General features: G+C 34.5%; 1 protein-coding gene across 4 annotated transcripts in view; it reads left to right on the top strand.

The window, feature by feature from the left end:
- LOC144972877 (endothelin-converting enzyme 2-like) overlaps window positions 1-12,353 on the top strand; it is an 86,412-nt gene extending 74,059 nt beyond the window's left edge. For 2 of the 4 annotated variants that reach the window (XM_078914643.1, XM_078914642.1), the window contains 5 exons: window positions 3,995-4,105; window positions 5,763-5,958; window positions 6,995-7,150; window positions 10,203-10,279; window positions 10,963-11,202. In XM_078914643.1, coding sequence (XP_078770769.1) covers window positions 3,995-4,105; window positions 5,763-5,958; window positions 6,995-7,150; window positions 10,203-10,279; window positions 10,963-11,065 — 643 coding nt within the window. In that variant the 3' untranslated portion in view covers window positions 11,066-11,202. Of the gene's footprint in view, window positions 1-3,994; window positions 4,106-5,762; window positions 5,959-6,994; window positions 7,151-10,202; window positions 10,280-10,962 lie in introns of all 4 variants that reach the window. The other 2 variants (XM_078914645.1, XM_078914644.1) reach the window with 2 other exon arrangements.
- The last annotated feature ends 8,289 nt before the right edge of the window (window positions 12,354-20,642 follow it).

Below are 20,642 nucleotides of genomic sequence, written 5' to 3'. Positions count from 1 at the left end.
CTTGAACAACAGTCCTTTCTACTACTAACAACAGTTGCTAGATAGATAGTAGATAGTCATTGCTATCGCTAGATAGCTAGACTAGAATAGTTAGTGGGTCTGATATTACCATATATGATGGAACTTGGACTCTGAATATATAGTTATGCCCATTACATGGATCTGGTGTTGCTGATATGACTGTCAATCGTATGGGACTAACTAGTACTCTGAATATATAGTTTTGCCTCATTGATCAAAATGATCTGAGTCTGAGATGTTACTGTTACAACAGTTACACTCACCCAACTCAATCACTCTAATTATCTCTGTGACTATGGGAGGGAATTGTGGATCCATTGACTGAAAGGATTGTACTAGTAGTCTGAATATATAGTTTTGTCTCAATGATCTGAGAAGTAACTCTATTAATTAACTCTTGACTACATGGAAGGGAACTATGGATCTGATTCTGATGCTACTCATTGACTGTAAGGAATGAACTATAGTATAGTAGTCAGATTTTTTATGAATGGCGCATGTTTTTCTAGTTTTTCTCAGATGTCCTTCTATCAAAAGTTGTAAAACTTTGTGTCAACCTCCGAATCAATTTCTATTAACTTAACTGAATAAACAGTTTGGCCCGTATTGTGATGCCATATCACAAAAAAGATTTCTTCTTCACGACCTATAAAAATCTACTTTAAAACCCCTGTCATAAAATTAGAGATTTTACTCTGCTAAAAATGTAAACATTTTCGCACCACAAAGTAAGATGAATTCATCGTTTTTCAAAATAATCTTGTGACACGGTAGTTCCGGCTAGTGGTTATGAGTTCATATCATACTATTTTCCAAATAAAAGCAACACACATTAACTGTTATAAAGTAACAACTAATGTAGTTTGCATCCCATTTTGACTTTGTAATTTATTGCTTTTTATTTACATCACGTCACGATGACCGAAGACTGATATGAATCTCTAGCTTTAAACTCATTTGAACTAGTGATTAAATACTCAAAATTGTCAAATTAACAATGAACGTTTATAGGCCTATTTAACTTTGAAAAATTGTATCTATGCATGAACGTTTCACACAGCATTTTAAGTTTTCGTTTAAACCTATAAGCTCTTAAACAATACGATATGATACGGAATCTCTATCGGTTCCTCTCTCGTAAGGCTGCGAAAAGAAGTCCACTTTTATCTATCGATAAGTCCTTAATTAAAGAGGACAGCTATGGAATTGGAATTTTACAATCAACCCTCAGTTTTGCATGTTATTGTTGTTGAACACAAGCACATATTTGTGGAAACATTGTATCATAAATTGATGAATTTCTACTTTTGACTGGTCTACATTAAATTTATGTAATCCTCTTTGGCATAAAGAACAAGCTATTTCTCAAAAATTTGAAATCAAAATAATGTTGGAAGCGCGTAATGTTCACTTTCATTTGTATTCATCAATAACGTATATTGATTGTTATAAAATGTAAACATGTCTGTCGTTTCTTCATATTCGGATTCTGTACGAACATCATATAAGTTTCAATTGACCGAACATTCCATTTTAACAAATTCTTTCAAAATGGATAAGCGGAAAATCATATTTTTGACACTATAATCATATTTAGATTCCAATACTTACTAGTTATCGATTTTAAAATAGCTGTAATAAGTGAAATTCTTTCCTATTGTTTTAGAATTCGTGAAAAAATATATTTTACTAGGACAAAATGATCCAGAGGTTCATACAAATTTTTGCAGCTGTACATTGTGAACAGCTGAGAAAAAGAAGACAAAGGTGCGCCCCTTATTAAAAATCCGACTATTGTATCCCTTAGTAGATATTTTGGTATTCATCTTTTTTTGGGATCATCCTCCGCAGATTACCTCCCTTTGTTGATATTTTACATCTCCTTTCCCCTTCATCTAATTGTTCACCTTCATCTTCATCATCATTTTACATGTACATTCATTAATCAAGCTTCTAAAGAAATCATCCTGAATCAATCACTATAAGGTCAGTTTTTAGAATATCTAACTACTCATCCTTTCCGTTTCTTGGCTACTCTTATTCACTGCTGATAATAATAATCATTAAATATTGTTTTGGACCCAGAATTCACAATCACTCTCTAAAAAGGTAGATCTTGCCATATAATAATGCCCCTGCTGTTATTTTGGTGTAAATTTTCTCTATTTTTTTGTTGGCCCCCACTAGCGTTGCCTGAAGATTCCATATGATTGTCCTTTCAGTATAGTTGTCCTTGATATATATATATATATATATATATATATATATATATATATATAATATATATATATATATATATCTTGCTCTCTGAGTAAACAATGAACAAGATTATGGTATAGAAACCATAGGAGTGTGTTTTTATTTGTTTGGTTATGTGTCTCGGCGTTTGTGTTGTACTTTCAATAGTCGTAGATTGAGCACATTTGAAATGTCGAAATCAATGAAAACAATCTATGTCTGTCACCCTGTTTGACGTATCGCCAATACGACAAAAAGTATGTCAATCACTGTTGATCTTTTATGAAGGGGAATGAATTTAAGTGATTGGGACATTTCTGCCGTACTCTGGAAAAACTCATATTTTAACATTTTGCTAGAAAGGCCAGAAAACTCGTCCTTCAAATATCGATTGATTTAAATGACTCTCATCTTGGAAAAAAAAACAACTCTCAAACCTCTGACTTCGCGAAGTGATTGTGAGATGATGATGATGATGCTCGACAAAGGCATTGAGTTTGAAAGCAAAAAGTGAGGAAGAATATAGTGAATTTTGAAAAGTAGTCCTTTGGACCCATCTAAAGAAAATTGCTACGAATGAACTAAGAACATTGCTATGAATGAACTATCTAGAGAAAATTGTTATAAATGAACTATCTAAAGAATATTGCTATGAATGAACTACCCTGAGTTTATCCAGACTAAAAAGACATGAACATTGCTTGCTACCCTTTTGCTACGACGCAAGGCAATTGCAAAGTACTTACCGTCATCTATAATAGACCAAGTTAAGCAATCACTGCTGTGTGCATAGAGGAAACTGTCCTAGAGCATGCCGTTTAATTTCAAGTTCAAGTTCAAGTCCTCAAGATGAATGTAATAGGTACACTGTGCCCATCACCGCAATTGTCATACAAATCACTTCAATCTATCACACCACACTAATCCTGTCACTCCAGTCATTCAATCCTCCTTGTTGTCTTATGTATATGGAATACGCGCTGAAATGATGTGGGGTCTTCGATCTCTATTATTCACGCGCGTATAGCCGTTAACAGCAACAACAACAACAGCAACAACAACAACAACATTAAAAACAAAAACAACAACAACATTGAAAACAAAAACAACAACAACTACTACGGTCACGCGACAGAAACGTTGACAACGAAATAACTGGTATTGCCCAAAAAAAACACAGATAAATGTTAGGAAATACTTTGAGATTTAGTTTTACTCTGTGAAAGGATTGATATACAGCATAGTAAAGCAAATGAATTTCAATATGTTCCATCTATTATTTTTTATTCACCTACCTTAAAGTTCGAAAGGAAACGTGATGCTTGAAAAAATGTAGTAGTAATAATACTAATTGTAATGTTTGTATCAATGTTTTCATTGTATTTGACTGTCATCATTTTCACCTTCGTTTAATTGTAATTTATCCTCACCATCATTATCATCATCATCATATCATCACCATCATCATCATCATCATCATCATCACCATCATCATCATCTTCGTCGTTTTTTGTTATTGATCTTATTATTATGATTATTATTATTAATATTATTATTATTATTATTATTATTATTATTATTATTATTATTATTATTATTATATCTTATTATTATTACTATTATTACTATTATTATTATTATTATTATTATTATTATTATTATTATTATTATCACCATTATTATTACCAGGTTGAATGTCAATTAAGAATTTTTTCACCACCTTTTATTTCCTAAGATGGGACATCTTTCCCATCCAGGTTAATGCCTTCTACACTTCAACGTTGAATAGGATCATGTTGCCTGCAGGTATCTTACAACCACCTTTCTTCAGCTCTTATTTCCCAAAGTAAGTTTGAGTGACATTAGTGAGTGTTTTAGTGTCGGTGGCTGCAACAAAGTAAAGCAACTTTGAGTATATGTAGAAAATAATTAGGTCTGGTATTTTCTCTGGTGTTTTGCCAAAACACTTTTATGGCCCACCTTCATCTGGCATCAAGTCGGAATGAACTATCTAATGAAAATTACTATGAATGAACTATTTAAAGAAAATTGCTACGAATGAACTAAGAATATTGCTTGGATAAACTTATCTAAAGAAGATTGCTATGATGAACTCTATAAAGAACATTGCTATGAATAAACTAAGAACATTGCTATGAATAAACTATCTAAAGAAAATTGCTATGAATGACCTATCTAAAGAAAATTGCTATGAATGAACTATCTAAAGAATGTTGTTATGAATAAACTAAGAACATTGCCATGAATGAATTGTCTAGAGATGATTGCTGTGAATGAACTATCAAAAGAAAATTGCTATGAATGAACTAAGAAAATTGCTATGAATGAACTATCTAAAAAATATTGCTATGAGTAAACTAAGAACATTGCTATGAATGAACTATCTAGAGAAGATTGCTATGAATGAACTTTCTAAAGAAAACTGCTATGAGAATGACCTATCTAAAGAAAATTGTTATGAATGAACTATCAAAAAAATATTGCGATGAGTAAACTAAGCACATTGCTATAAATGAACTATCTAGAGAAGATTGCCATGAGTGAACTATCTAAAGAAAATTGCTATTAATGAACTATCCAAAGAAAATTGCTCTGAATGAACTATCTAAAAAAGATTGCCTTAATGGATGAACCATCTAAAGAAATTTGCTATGAATGAACTAATAACATTGCTATTAATGAATTATCTAGAGAAGATTGCTATGAATGAACTATCTAAAGAAAATTGCTATGAATGAGCTATCGAAAGGAACGTGCTGTGGGTGACCTATTTAAAGCACATTATTATTAATAAACTATATTTTTAAAATCTCTATGAATGAACTATCCAGAGAAAATGACTATAAAAGAAAGAAATACGAAGAAAATCACTATAAATGGAATCTCGAAAGATAATTGCTATGAATGAATTATATAAAGAAAATTACTATGAATATACAATCTAAGGAAAATTACTATGAATGAACTATCGACAGACAATTGCTTTGAATGAACTACCTAAAGATAGAAAATATTTATGAAAGAACTACCATGATTACTATGAATGAACTTATTTGTTGTTTTTGTTGTTTGTTGGTCGTTTTTCTTTGGGTTTTTTTCATTTGTTTGTTTGTTTATTTGTTAAGGGAGGGAGCCTAACGAACAGTCGCGACTGTATACATGGGACGTTAGAAAACCATTCAGACATTCTAGATGAAATTACCGACAGATTAAGATAGCAAGAATGCGCGAAGATCATATTTATTATATAGCTAATCCTACTTTTTGCGTTTGAATACAACATGGACATACAAGCGCCATCGACATAAAAAGCAGGGGTATTTTTATAATCTTGCACCGCCCTTCAGAGAATAAGAGTTTGTTTTGTTTTTAAGGATTGAGAGTAGTATTGAGGCATGTCGTAAAAAACTGAAAGTGCACTATAACACTGTAAAAATGGATGTTAGCCAATTGTTATGCTATTTGTCCATTTATAATTTCAGGTCATTCCTTTACGCCACCATAGGCGTAGCAGTTGGCCACGAGTTTACCCATGCATTCGACAATTCTGGCAGGATGTTTGATAAAGACGGCAATCTAGGCAAGCAGCAATGGACGACGGACACTTCACGCCTCTATAGAGATCACGCCAAATGTATGGAAGAACAGTACAGCGAGTACTCTCTCCAAGGCGTTCACGTAAGTAGGGAGAAAAATTTTAAAACCCCAAAAAAGGTTTTTTAAATTTTGACCAGAAAACTCGTCCTTCAAATATAAATCGGTTAAAAATGACACTCATCTTGTCAAAAATTCCCAAACTTGGGACCATCTATAGATAGACATCACTCAGATCTCTTGTTATTTTGTGTATTGGTACGTTATATTGTGGGTTTTATTTATTTATTTATTTATTTATCTATTTTTGTTTTTTTTTTAATACACGCACAGCATCAGTAGAAGGAACGAAATAATTGACGTAACTCAAATCTTTGTCATTATCTTTACCAGCCATTTTTATGAGTAATTCTCACTACATTGTATTAATCAGACTACAAACGTTTAAGGTTACGCATTGTTTTATGTGTTGGTACTTTATATCCGGCTAGCGGATGTTATGAGGGTTTTTTTAAATAAACGCATAGCATTAATACGTTAACGAAGGCTACGGACGGAGTCAGTTGTATTTTACAACAAAGACAACGCTGTTATCAGTCAGTTTCTCATTCTACACCTGAGAATAATGAGGGAATTAAGTAAATAGTCTTTTCCAAGGACTCAAATTTTCAAGATTTTGGAGTTGAGGAAATAACTCTCACTTTCCTCAATAAAGGTATTTATTTTAACTCAATTTTCATAAATTTGGCATAGAATCAAATTTTGAGCGTCACTCCGATTTTATACCATCTTGGCACGATTGATGACATCTTCTTCTTCTTCTTCTTCTTCTTCTTCTTCTTCTTCTTCTTCTTCTTCTTCTTCTTCTTCTTCTTCTTCTTCTTCTTCTTCTTCTTCTTCTTCTTCTTCTTCGTTCTACCTCAAATTGCCTTCAATTTTGAATGTCTAGGTGAAGGAATGCCATTGTCTTCCTCAGCTCTATCAGGGCCCATGCAGTTTAGTCTCCATAGGTGTGGGACCGAGCCAAAATATATTTTGCTGTCATGTTGCATACCTTGGACAGGTTTGGTGTATACGGTGGGCGTGATCGGTGACGTGTTTTGTCATATTTCTCCTACAGGTAAATGGCAAGACGACACTGAATGAAAACATTGCTGACAACGGAGCCGTAAGGCTGGCTTATAATGCTTTTCTCAAGGACAAGCACAAAGAGACCATAACACTCCCCGCACTCAACTTGTCGGCGAATCAAATGTATTTCCTGGGATACGCTCAGGTAAGGACTGAAATAACGAGCTTTTATATAGCGTAATCGCCACTAAGTTATAATCTCAACAAAAAAAAGTTCGCCAACAGCAACACCTAAATTATTCCTTTCGAGAGATATAGGGTTGTTACAAGTCAGGTACCTATTTACACTTGAATGGAGCCTTAAAGAGCCTTTTACATGGACCCAGCAAGACGCCAACCACAGCTGGACTTGAACCAATCTGAAGGCGAGTGTCAAACCTCACCTCACCTCACATCAACTCACCTCATTCCCGTGAGCGAGGTAGAGGTAGAGGAGACATGAGGGATGTATTTGCAGTAAGGGCCCACCTGCCAGACCACTTGACCACAAAGCCGCACATCGAACGTCCTATACTGTCAAATATTGATCGTTTTACATTTCGGTCAAAATCTGAAAAGATAGTATAATGTGGTAATTAATAATAGGTCATCTCCTGTTCTATAGCGACCTATCCAAAATAAGCAACCACAAGAAAGCATGCTATAAAGCAGTAAGTATATGATTTGTGAAATTATCATGAAATACTTTGAGAAATGAAACGATTTCTAAGCTTCTTGAAAACCACAGTTCTGCTTGAGAACTGCACAGGTGAAAGAAGCGAATTCCAAACAGTTGGGTCATATATGTCAAACGATCAATCACCGAAAGATTTCGATTTTGTTTTGGGTATTGGTAGCAGATTTAGATCTTGTAATCTCAGTATGCTTGTTGCTCGTATGGGGTAATTAATTGTTTTTTTTTATATGCTGGGCAGTTCCATCAAAATTATTAAAAGAAAAAAAAATGACAATTCTGTATTCAATTCTGAATTTAACTTGAAGCCAAAGAAGAGCGCGGAGCATATGAGTAGGACCGTGGAAAATTATTATTCTTACACCAATTTGGCCGCCCTGTTCTAAACTCTCTGAAGTTTATTTATATTCACATCTGGAAGGCCTACAAACAAAGGGTTACTATAGTCAAGGCGGACTAAGATCAATGATGATACTGCTGTTCTGATTGCGTCAACAGGTAACAATGGTTTTGTAAAATTCGTCTGATTTTAAAAGTGATTATTTCCACTTTTTGGTCGATATGTTAATTCATGGAGAAGTTGTGATCTAAAATACATAGATTCTCTGCTTTAACTTGTTAAATGCCTAATTTCGGGAAAGACACGCGAGGTCCCAGGTTTGAGAGTTTTGGCCAAGATGAGGGTCATTTAAATCGATCGATATTTGATGACTTATTTGGCAAAATGTTTTAAAATGTCCTACCAGAGTAGGGCAGTTAACTGGTTGGCTAAAACCTAAATGTCAATAATCTCTATGATTAAATAGAATATTAATTGATTTAAACATCGACTGTGACGCAATCAAAAGAATTCCAGTCTTGTTGTAATTCAGCTTTAGCTTCTTGGTCAACATCAATTTAATGGATCTACAACAGTGCTCCATGTCTGCAATCACAAGTTTGAGATCAGAGAGAGGGCCTCTTTATATTATATTTCTACATCACCAGCATACATTTTGTAGTAATTCATACCATTGGAGCTAATGACTGTGAAATATGTGCAATATGGGACCAAGAAAGATCCTTGAGGGACCCCCAACTCTAAAGGGAGATTTTCCGTTTACTCTCACCTCGAGAGTCCTGTTACAAAGATCTGAACCAGGATAAAACCTTGACAGATATGCCAAAATTCGTATTTTTGTTGTAACACGCCTGGCAGGCAGAGGTGTGTCTTTGTGCTCCAACAATATACTAGAGCATCGCGAGGCCACATCACTGAGAGTGTGGTTTTAAGAAATGTCAGTGATGTGCTTTTATCTTGTGATGATCATAATGTGATATTTTGCATCACGTACTCAGTGATAAAATTGGCGCTCAATTTGTCAACAAATCTTAAACCCGAGAATTCCTGAAATGGAAAAACCGAAACGTCAGCCATGATCCGTGTTTTGAATTACTGAAGCTTTGCATAATCTACACACTATTTTCTTCTTGATGCATAGCTTCCGACATAAAATTTACGTTTTCCTTTTAATGCCTTATTTAATTCCATTTTAAAAACTGCAATACAATAGCAGAAGGAAAACAGGAAAAGAAATGCAATTCATAATCTAAGCCAAATCAGCCTCCCGAGGTCGGCAAAGCAGGTAGCACAAACTACCCTACTCAATATATATTATACGTAAATTAATAATGGTCTTATACAGTGACGGATATTTTAGAGTACATTTGCAAAAGGGGCTCTGAACAGGTGCATTGGTATATGTAATTCAATTCAGTGGGAGAATAGATTATCATAACAGACGAGAGGCGAAACAATGGAAATGCGCGATACACATGCTGCTAAGTCGCATTTTCATAATTCAGAGATATCTTCATTTTTTTGGCATTTAATAAAGAGTAAAATACTTGGCTTGTTTGCCGAAAAGAGGGATACCCTGAGCGTTTTTAAGCTTTAATTTTTTGTTGTTGACTTTATGGCGACCAAAAAATAGAACCCCAAATAACCACGCCTCTCGGACTGTCGTCATAATGTAAATAATGGCATTGATTAGTAAACATAACAATCTACACAGGTTGTACTAACGATGGTTTGTCTGTGTTTAAGTAATATACCCACATTGTCCACCAGCTTGATCAATAGAATAAACACAGAAACAATGTTTAAACTTAAACATTTAAAATATATGATCGAGTAAATTGTGTGATAACTCATCACCCATTTGGCAGAATAAAAACAATAACAATGATCAGAGAGAGGTCAATTTCATTCACGTTATTGTTTATTAACAAACTAACCATGCTCAGCAGAGCACCTGTGCTTGAAGGTGTGCCATAAACTCTATGTCTTGAATGGTCAAAAATCTACTGGTTAATTAGTTGAGTGTGTTATCTCATTTTCTATGTGGATGTTACAATAATTGTTGAAAGTCACCTCCTCAACCGTACATGATATATCTTTTGGTCTATTTTATCTAATAAGGTTTATGAACTATAATGAATCTTAGTGGTTTTACTCTATTGACCTATCATTATCGTCTCCCAGATAATGTGTGCTATTTTCACTCCCGAATATGAAATAGATTCCATCTCTACAGATGAACACACTTATCCAATGTACAGGTAAGTGCCGAATGGCTATCACCAGTAGGAAGAAGCCCAGAAACAATGAATAACGTCGGTATCACAGTTTTTGTGTGTCAGTTGGAGGAGTGCTCGCAAAGGGACCAGGATCGATCCCAGGTGCAGTCGAGATTTTTTTTTCTGACCTCCTTTGTCGGCGACCAACAGTGAATGGGTAGCTGTCTGTGACATCAGGTGGAAAGTACTTTGCGATGGACTGGCGTCTTATCCAAAGAGTAGCAAGCAATTGCTATTGTCCGAATCGTCCTTGGTGTTTCATTCAGTCATCGTTTACGTTTATCTGTCTTCGTTTAATAAATTGAAACTTCAATTTCATTTCCTATTGTTACGTGGTTTATTGGGTACAATCAGTGTAGTTTGTGTGAAATAGCAAAAGCGGTAACAAAATCTTATTTCTTGCCTTTTCAACTCAAAAATCATTATTTGACATCTTTCTCGGACTGCACCGGCATAATACCGTTTTGAGACGATGGGTCACATTTAAGAAGAAATAAATGCCTCCATGTTTTCGTTTTTTAGATTTCAAAGAATGTAAATTAATGCCTTTTTTTCAGACCATTTTGACTAGAACCCATTAGGAAATAATACCAGATTGATCCGCGGAGTCGGGTATTACTAAATTCATTGAGTTTCTCACTTTTATTTGTCTTCCCACCGTACAGAGTCAAGGGTGTCTATCAAAACATGCCAGAATTTTTAGACGTTTTCAAATGTCGAAAAGACCAAGTCGAAAAGCCAATACATAAAGTCTGCCGAGTTTGGTGATGACGTCAAGTTGGAGGTCAAGGTCACAAAGCGATCACATGATATGAAAGTCACGAGCTGTTGAAAAGATGATGGCGTATTATGCATTTGTTGATTCAAATGTCCATTTTTTATTTTTTATTTTTGTTGTTGTTGTTGTTGTGGATGTTCTGTCTTTTATATTTAACCAGTTAACTGCCGTACTCATGAAAACATTGCCCATCCTTCAAATATCAATCGATTTAAATGACCCTAGTCTTTGCAAAGACCTCAAACCTGGGACCTCTTGAGGTCCACAACCTGTCTAACGGCAGCCACATTAAATTTGGGGACTAGCGGCTTGCACACTCCTCGCGAGGTCACAGGTTTGAGAGTTGTTGCCAAGACGAGGGTCATTCAAATCAATTTATATAATTTGAGGGACGAGCTTTCTGACCAAATTATGTTTAAATACTTGTTTTTAAGACGAAAGAGTGAAAATGGAGAGACAAATAAACGTGGAAAACAAATAAAATATAATGCAAAAAAACATTTGTCGTCTGTACTCAATGCTGGTTGGAGTATGAATGAAATGTTAGCGTGGCGTGGGTAAACGACAAAAAGTTTTTTGTTTTCCACGTTTATTTGTGTATTGTTGTGCTGACGAAGGGTTTGTACCCGAAACGTCCATTGTCTGTTTTGTTCCCATACGAAGCCTCTCCATTTTCACTCTTTCGTTAGTATTTTACGATCACCGGCTTCAGGCAGCCCTACCGTTTTCTATTTTTCCGTGTTTTTACAGAGTACGGTAGTTAATTCGCTCATCAAAGTTTAAAGAAAGAAAGATAACCAAGAAGATTTAGCTTCGCCCCGTAACCTAAACGACTCAAGCTTGAGGAACCGCTTTCGGTTTATTTTGTTCTGCTTTATTCTCTTCTTTATTTGTTCGTTTACTTTTGGCTATTTTTTTTTTATTTTTTTTTTTGAGGGGGAGGGGGTATTTTTGTTTTCTTTATTTTTTTCTGTTCATGTTTTCATTAAACTAGACTATTAATTGTATGTGCATGTGTTGTGTTGTGTGTGTGTATGTGTGCGTGCGCGCTCGCTTTGGCGTGCATGTATTAATATGTTTCTTTTTTTTTTAACTCTTAGAATTTACTTGATAGTTATATAGATAAATCATCAATACCCACCCAACAAATTATTTTTAATGAATGTTGATGTAAATCTTATTATCTCATAAACAGAGCGAATCAAATTTGTCGGAAATCGTTTTTTAAAAACTTGAGCTTTATATAGATCAATATCCACTGAACGTGCTCAAATCGCTGTACAAAGGGCCCAAGACCAACAACAATACGTAACATGTAGAACAAGACAATACGCCTGTCAGGCGATATTACAATTCTTTTTTCCGACAGAGACATAGCAACGCTGTTAACGGTCAGGTACCCATTTTTACCTGAGTATGGTGAGAGAATGTGAGTAAAGAGTTTCCAATGACCTTCTGATCGGAAAGCTAGTCTAATACCACAAGACCACATAACCGAACATGCATGTGTAATAATAATCTGACATAAAGAATATAACGCCAAAACACCCTGATAATTTTAACTCCGTTTTTAGATTATTGAAAGACTATCATAGAAGAAATCTGGGTGGGGTTCCCTACCTCCACAGTGGGCAGGGAGGTACTTACCGTGTCTTCTATCCCCTTTAGGCTGTTTTCCAACATGCTTTCTGTCTTTGTCTTGGTATGAGATTGCTTGGTTTTTTCCTGGCCGTGGTCGGATGTCCTGACTGAGAGGGACACAGTCAAATGTAGAGTTAGTTTTGGGAGATGATATTTTTTTCCTTGTAAATCATCTCTCTGTTATGAACTGTATTATGTTTGTTTACGTGTTATATATAATTTGTAAACATTTGAGTGTGTTCCTCTTAGTGGGGGGCCTGTGCTTGTGTCTGGATGAGACTTTTAGGTGATCTCAAACGAAGTACTTTGATGGTTTGCTCTTGGAATCTACATCTGTTTCCTATTTGAACCAATTCCCCTTTGTCTTACCTTTTCTTGGGTGCTTTAATTGTAATTCTAGAACTTTTTACTTTTCCATTTTCTTCCTTTTTACTGGCGCTGATATGACCTTAATGTGTTGCAAGCGCCGTAAAACCCTTAAAAACAAAACAAATCATAGAAGAAATGGTAAAATTAAATAAACTTTGTTCTCAATGGATGAATAGAATGAATATAATATATAAATGCATATTAATATGTGAATGCTTTGGGGCTTTCTTTCATCAAATCTTTATTGTCCCACATTCATCATTGGAATCTAAATATCAATGAGAAAATAGATTAGAAGGTTAAATGCAATGTACAAAGCTGCATCATTTGTCTTAGTAAATTAGATTAAATCTTTTCTTCTAATCTGATATTGTTTGTTACTTCTTTAGGCTTTAAGCAATAGCATTGGCATTTGATGCTAAACCATGCTACAACTCATTGACATTCAAGTTTTGTTTCTGTTGTTGTTTTCTTTTTTTGTTTATTGTTTGTTTGTTTTGCTTTTTTGTTTGTTTGTTGTTTTTATGGGGGGCTGTTTTGTTTTGTTTTGTTTTTGTTCTTTGGGTTTTGTTTTTGTTTCCTTGTTTTGTTTTTATTTGTGGTTGTTTGCTGGTTTATTACTTTATTAATTTATTTTTTTTATTTGTTTTTTTTGGGGGTTTTTTGGGGGTTTTTTTTTGTTTGTTTTTTGTTTTTTGTTTTTGTTGGGGTTTTTTTTTTAGTTTGTTTGGTTTCGTTTTGTTTTTGTTTTTTTTTGTTGTTGGGGTTTTTTGTTTGGTTTTCTTTTATTTATTAATTAATTTATTTATTTTTGGTAAATGCATTAAAAGACCAGATAATTTACTTTTGGATGACTATGTCAATTCAAAGTCTTCAGATTTTCATCTCTACGCAGTATTACACCACTGATTAAACTTTCAAAGATTTTGATTCCGTTGTGAACTATCAGATATCAGTCATAGAACCACCGTCCTAATCACCACATGAAGCATGTACTGTGTATTCAAAAACCTGTGGAGCATCGTATTTTTATCTTCATTCCTTTGAATCCACACTTATTTTCCCATTAACCAGTCCCCATTGTCCCCTTTAACTTATTTTTTCTTGGGCGCCTTTAAATGTAAATCTTGAAACCCATCTTCTTCCTTTTTACTGGCGCTGATATGACCTAAAAGTGTTCCTAAAAGCAATTACCATCAAGACATTGAGAATGCTTACTTTCAGTCCTTTTTTCTTCCTTTTTACTGGCGCTGATATGACCTAAAAGTGTTTCTAAAAGCAATTACCATCAAGACATTGAGAATGCTTACTTTCAGTCCTTTTTCATAATATAATTGATTTATCATAATCGGATTATTGTCTCTATACAACTAATTGCAGGGAGGCACTTACTCTGTCTTCTACCCTATACCTCTTTTCCAACATGCTTTCTGTCTTTGTCTTGGAATTTTCTGTTTTGTAAATCATATCTCTGTTATGCACTGTATTAGGTTTTGCTTACATATTATTATTATTATTATTATTATTATTATTATTATTATTATTATTATTATTATTATTATATGTGATTTGTAACCATTTGAATGGATTCCTCTTTGTTAGGACCTGTGCTTGTGTCTGGATGAGACTTTTAGGTGATCTCAAACTAAGTACTTTGATAGTGTGCTCTTGGAATCTACATCTGTTTCCTATTTGAACCAATTCTCTTTTGGCTTACCTTTACTTGGGTGCTCTAATTGTAATTCTAGAACTTTTTACTATCCCAATTTCTTCATTTTATTGGCGCTGATATGAGCTTAATGCGTTACAAGCGCCGTAAAACCCTTAAAAACAAAAACAGACTTTTAGATGATCTCAAACTAAGTACTTTGATAAGGTGCTCTTGAAATTTACATCTGTTTCGTATTTGAACAAAGTCCCCTTTGTCTTACCTTTTCATGGGTTCTTTAATTATAATTATAATTCTAGAATTTAGTAGCCTACAATCCCATTTTCTTCCTTTTTACTGGCGCTGATATGACCTTAACGTGTTGCAAGCGCCGTAGAACCCTTAAAAACAACAACAACAAAAACAAATTAACTGTAGTGGGTGTGACATCGGCCCCTTAGACTTAAGAGTTTTTCTTCACAGATAGAGTCAGTCAGCTGAATGAATTTGTTTGTAAAAGATTGTATGTTTTCCCTGTAACTCATTTCTTTAATAAGTCAGAACCGTTTGGTAGTACCATCGCAAGTGCCATTAGTATCATTATACTTGCGTATTTCCACTTCTTTTTTGTTTACGATTTATTATGTCATTGATATAAAGAGACATATTATGAAATACTTTTTTCCTTGCTTTTATTTTATTTATTTTTGTAGTTTGGTGTTTCTTTTTTATTAATAAGAAATTACAAATAATTGACGGCGCTAGTGTATGAGCCTTTGTCATTAGAATATTATTATACTAATACTGATTAGATATTACTAAAAAAAATCAAGCGGATCCTAACACTTCTTTTTCTTACTATATGTTTGTGTGTGTGAGTGTGTTTGTGTGTGGGGGGGGGGGGGGGGGGGGCGGATGTGGATTAGTGTGGGTGTAAGAGATAGAGAGGGAGAGAGAGAGAGAGAGAGAGAATGTGTGTCTGTAGTCTTTTTCGTCAATGCTATTTTCTTTATTATTTTTTTTTCTCATCTCCATTTTAAATAAACACTTTTCTGATCTCACAACTTTGTTCAGCTGGAGATTTTAAAACGAATTGTAAATAAATACACATTTGTGCCTTAAAGTTTTGTGTGTTCGCTTTTGTTTTGTTTTGAAAAGCATTTTCTTTCTTTTTTTTTTAAAGGGCGCTTGAATTCCCCTGAGCCCGGAGGAAATTTTTGTCTCTTGAGCTGGTCACTTAGTGTGTCTTCTATATCTACCCCTATATCTGTTTTCCAATTTGCTTTCTCTCTTTGTCTTGGAATGTGATTCCTTGGTTTGTCCTATCTCTTGTCAGAGTCCTTGGCTGGGAGGGAAACAGTCAAATGTATAGTTAAAGGTTTGGGAGATTCTGGGTTGTTTTTTTCCCTTGTAAATGACCTTTCTGCTACTGGGTGGGTATCCTGCCTCCCGTAGGGGGCAAGGTGGCACTTACTGTTCTTCTATCCCCTTATATCTGTTTTCCAATTTGCTTTCTGTCTTTGTCTTTGAATGAGATTACTTTGTTTTGCCCTGGTCGTGGCCGTTGTGCGTGGCTGTTATTGTTTTGGGAGATGATATTTTTTCCTTGTAATTCATCTCTCTGTTATAAACACAACAACACACATATGTTACAGTGAATGACATAATCAGTCGGATGGTGAAAAGGTTTGAACTGAGATATTGCCAAGTTTAGTTAGAAGGTCTATTTTTATCCAAAATGAGTTCTTCTCATAAATGATTAAATCAACCCTTTTTGTACATCTTTCGGAAATATCAAAGCTTAATTTCACTTCTAAATATTTTTACTGCAATCAAGTTGAAAAAGTATGAGATTTGAGAAAAGTTGCTGGATACCTTTGCCATACATCTGACCATAACTTCATGAAAAATCACCCGATTTACTTCAAATAAAGATTAAAATGCTCTGGGGAGTATATTGTTTCAGAAAATGAAAAGAAATGGAAATCCAAAATGTTCACATTCCGACTGACTATGTCATGCACTGACACACACACACACACACATATATATATATATATATATATATATATATATATATATATATATATATATATATATATATATATATAATATATATATATATATATATATATATATATGTGTGTATTATTGTGTTTATTTTGAATGTATAATGTAAGCATGTGAGTGCATTCCTCTTAGTGGGATCTTGTGCTGGTGTCTGGTGAGACATTTAGGTGATCTCAAACTAAATACATCTGTTCCCTATTTGAACCATTCCCCTTTGTCTTACTTTTTCCTCAAGTCCTTTTAATTGTACATCTAGAATCTTTTCACTATCCAATTTTCTATTTTTTACTGGCCCTGATATAACCTAAATATATTGCAAGCTCCGTAAAACCCTTAAAAACAAATACAAAACAACGATCTCTCTATTATATATTGTAATTTTGATATTTGTTGGTTTAAATAAAGGAGATTTATGATTAGTAAACATTTGACTGTATTCCTCTTAGTGTGATCCTGTTTTAGGTGATCTCAAGCTGAGAACACTGATAATTTGCTCTTGGAATCTACAGACTTATTATGTTCTTTTTTTAACCAGTCCTCTTACATTTTATCGTGATTTGACCGTAAACGTATAATTTTGTTACTATCCCAGTTTCTTCCTGTTTACTGGCGCTGAAATGACCTAAAAGTTAAAATAAACAATATTTTAACTCTTACATCAGGTAAACTATCTTTTCGTTTCTATTTATGATCAATTTGGCTTTTAGTTTTTCCTTCATGAGATTGATTGCTCTTGTTCCCTCTTTCCCCATTGTTCTTTTCCTTCCTTTATTTACATTTCTGTTCCTTGCATTAAAGTCACCCATAACAATAGAGAAGTCATGGCGGGGAATCTACGGAAGCGTTGATCTCGTACTCTCATAAAAGTCACCCTTGTCTTCATCTGCACCTTCTTCAATTGAGGCATAGCACGTTGATATATACAGTTTCGTATATCTTGAGTTGTGACGTAAATAAAGCAGTCTTGGGTTGATTGGGTTCCATTCAATTAAAATGTCAGCATGCTTTTTTGGTATTATAAGTGCATCTTTATGCGGCTATGTGGTCTTGTGGTATGACACTCGCTTTCAAATCGGAAGGTCCTGGGTTCGAGTCACGCTCGGCGCATAGTTGAGTACTTGGAAAAGGCTCTCTACGCACATTCTCTCACCGTACTCGGGTTAAAATGAGTACTTGGCCGTTAGCAGCGTTGGCTCTGTCCGAAAAAAAATTGTAATATCGCCTGACAGGCGTCATGTCCCGCCCTACATGATAAGTGTTGCTGTTGGCCAGGGACCCTTTGTAAAGCGCTTTGAGCACGTTTAGTGGATATTGCGCTACATGAAAAAGCTCAATTTTTAAAAAGCTCAAAGCTCAACTCCATCTCTCTGCTGGTCATCTGATCTTCCTGACCAAACTATAGTCGCTCCATTTCCCAGTAGTTTTCTCCCAAACCCAGTCCAGCGAGATTCAGATATGCCGAGAAGATGCAGTTTGTATTGATGAAGTTCATTCTGTACTTTGGCCAGTTTTCCAGATTGAAATAATGTTCTGACATTCATTCTAACAGGCAATATTAGTCTTCTATTTTGGTGCAGACTACCTGTGGGGCTGAACGTATCCTTTTAGCTTTGGCCTCCAGTCCTCAACAAGCCAGTAACTTGGTCTGCTACTCTGCTGCCAACAGATATGGATTTGTTATTAGAAGATAGTTTAGAAACTTGCTTTTTTCCGAGAATGGATTGTCGGCACAAAACTGAACCTCTACCCGTGGGTAAGTATGTCAAACTTAGTGTGGTTCCTCTCACTTTCGACCTGTCCGGTCTTGGATATGTTATTAGTAGATAGTTTAGAAACTTGCTTTTTTCCGAGAATGGATTGTCGGTACAAAACTGAACCTCTACCCGTGGATAAGTATGTCAAACTTAGTGTGGTTCCTCTCACTTTCGACCAGTCCGGTAATGGGTAACCTAACGGACATAGCTCGCCTGAGCGCTGAGACACGCTCGCCCTCCGACCACTGCAATCGGAGTGTATTTTTTTTTTTGTGTGTATATATATATATATATATAATATATATATATATATATTATATATATATATATTATATATATATTATATATATAAAATCAATGTTTATCTTACGACCCTGGTTTATCTTACGACCCTGAGCGACTCTCACAGCACGGTCCTGAGCAAAAGAAGAGTATGGGGCACAACTCTTGATTTAACTTGATAATGTTATTTCTGTTACGGTTATTTCCCTTTATTAATCGAAGTATGGCTCTGCAAGAATAACATCTGTTTTCCAAGAAGAAAAAAAAAAATCAATTGCATCTCGCTTGTCCAATTTCTTTTTCTTTTTTCTTTTTTTTTTCTTTTTGATGCGGAATGGGATTCTATTCTGACAACGCCGCCATTAAGCACCTAAATAGCTACTAATCGGAAAAGCGGAACTTCTGTTATAGAATTCTTACTTGAAAGGAAACAAAAGAAAGGTTTCGAGGTTATATTTTATCTACTTCTCTACTATTTAGAGGTTACATAAAAGGCTGCATCTCTCATAGAGACGGCTTATGCTGTTAAAATGTGGGACTATTGGACAAAATATATAAAATGCAGATATCTATGAAATAAAAACGTCCGTCTCCCTGTTTCAAGCGTGCATTAGACTCACCCAAAAATTATTCTACACCTTCAGTTTTGAGGAAAACCCGATTTTACTGTAGAAAAGCAACAACAAAAAACAAACAAAAAAACATGAGGCATCCCTGTCATCCTTTTTTTAATATGAAAAAGCAGTTCAGGAAATATTCACCTCGGCAACACATCGGATTTTTGGCTAAAAAAAACTCGTCCTTTAAATATCGATCGAAGTAAATGAAGTTCCGGGTTTGATTTGAGAATTTTTGCCAAGATGAGGGTCATTTAATTCTATCGATATTTGAAGGACGAGTTTTCTGGACATAGATATGGGTTTGTTGTTTTTTTTCAAAGTACGGCAGAATTATGATATTCTACTTTATTTTAACTAGTTAACTGCCGTACATTTCGTGAAGTCCCGGGTTTGAGACTTAATGTCAAGATGAGGAACATTTAAATCGATCGATATTTGAAAGACGAGTTTTCTGGCCAAAAGTTTTGGATTCGTTACATTCCAGAGCTCGGCAGTGAACTAGACGTCGAGTAAAAGTTTGATATCGATTAAAATTGGTGTAGGAGATTCTCAACTCTATCTTACGTGCAAAAAATAACTTTGACTCACTAAAGCATTGGTGCACTACTGGCCAAAAAGGTCTTTTGGACAAAATGCATCTTTTCAATTGGTCAAGAAAAGAAATACTTCGTATTATAGTCGGGCGATTGAAGTCTCGAACTCCCAACTTGTCAAATTGATTATTCAATCGAGAATTTGACATCCTTAACAACATACACCTCGATTAATCAACATCGATAACATTCTCTCATCATCATCATCATCATCATCATTATTATTATTATTATTATTATTATTATTATTATTATTATTATTATTATTATTATTATTATTATTATCATTATATATATATGTGTGTGTGTGTGTGTGTGTGTGTGTGTGTGTGTGTGTGTGTGTCTAGGACTCGTGCATTGTTCTTACAATATGGATTATTATGATTGTTTTAATCATTCACATGTGACAAACACGAGGGAAAGTAAGTTTAAGATATTTGTTGAATGGTGTAATTCATCTATAAGGGAAAATAAGTTAATTCAAAGAACTGTGGCAAATTGTAATAATCTTAAGTTTGAGACAAAAAATGATAATTCAATTAATATTTTTAAGATTGCCATTAATAAAGAACTTACAAACATAATATTTG

Source organism: Berghia stephanieae, chromosome 5 (assembly GCF_034508935.2).
Source record: "Berghia stephanieae isolate SIO BIC M18660-M18661 chromosome 5, UCSD_Bste_1.3, whole genome shotgun sequence".
Taxonomy (NCBI): Eukaryota; Metazoa; Mollusca; class Gastropoda; order Nudibranchia; family Aeolidiidae; genus Berghia; species Berghia stephanieae.
The sequence above is the reverse complement of the archived record's forward strand: the minus strand, read 5'-3'. Positions and strand labels throughout refer to the sequence as shown.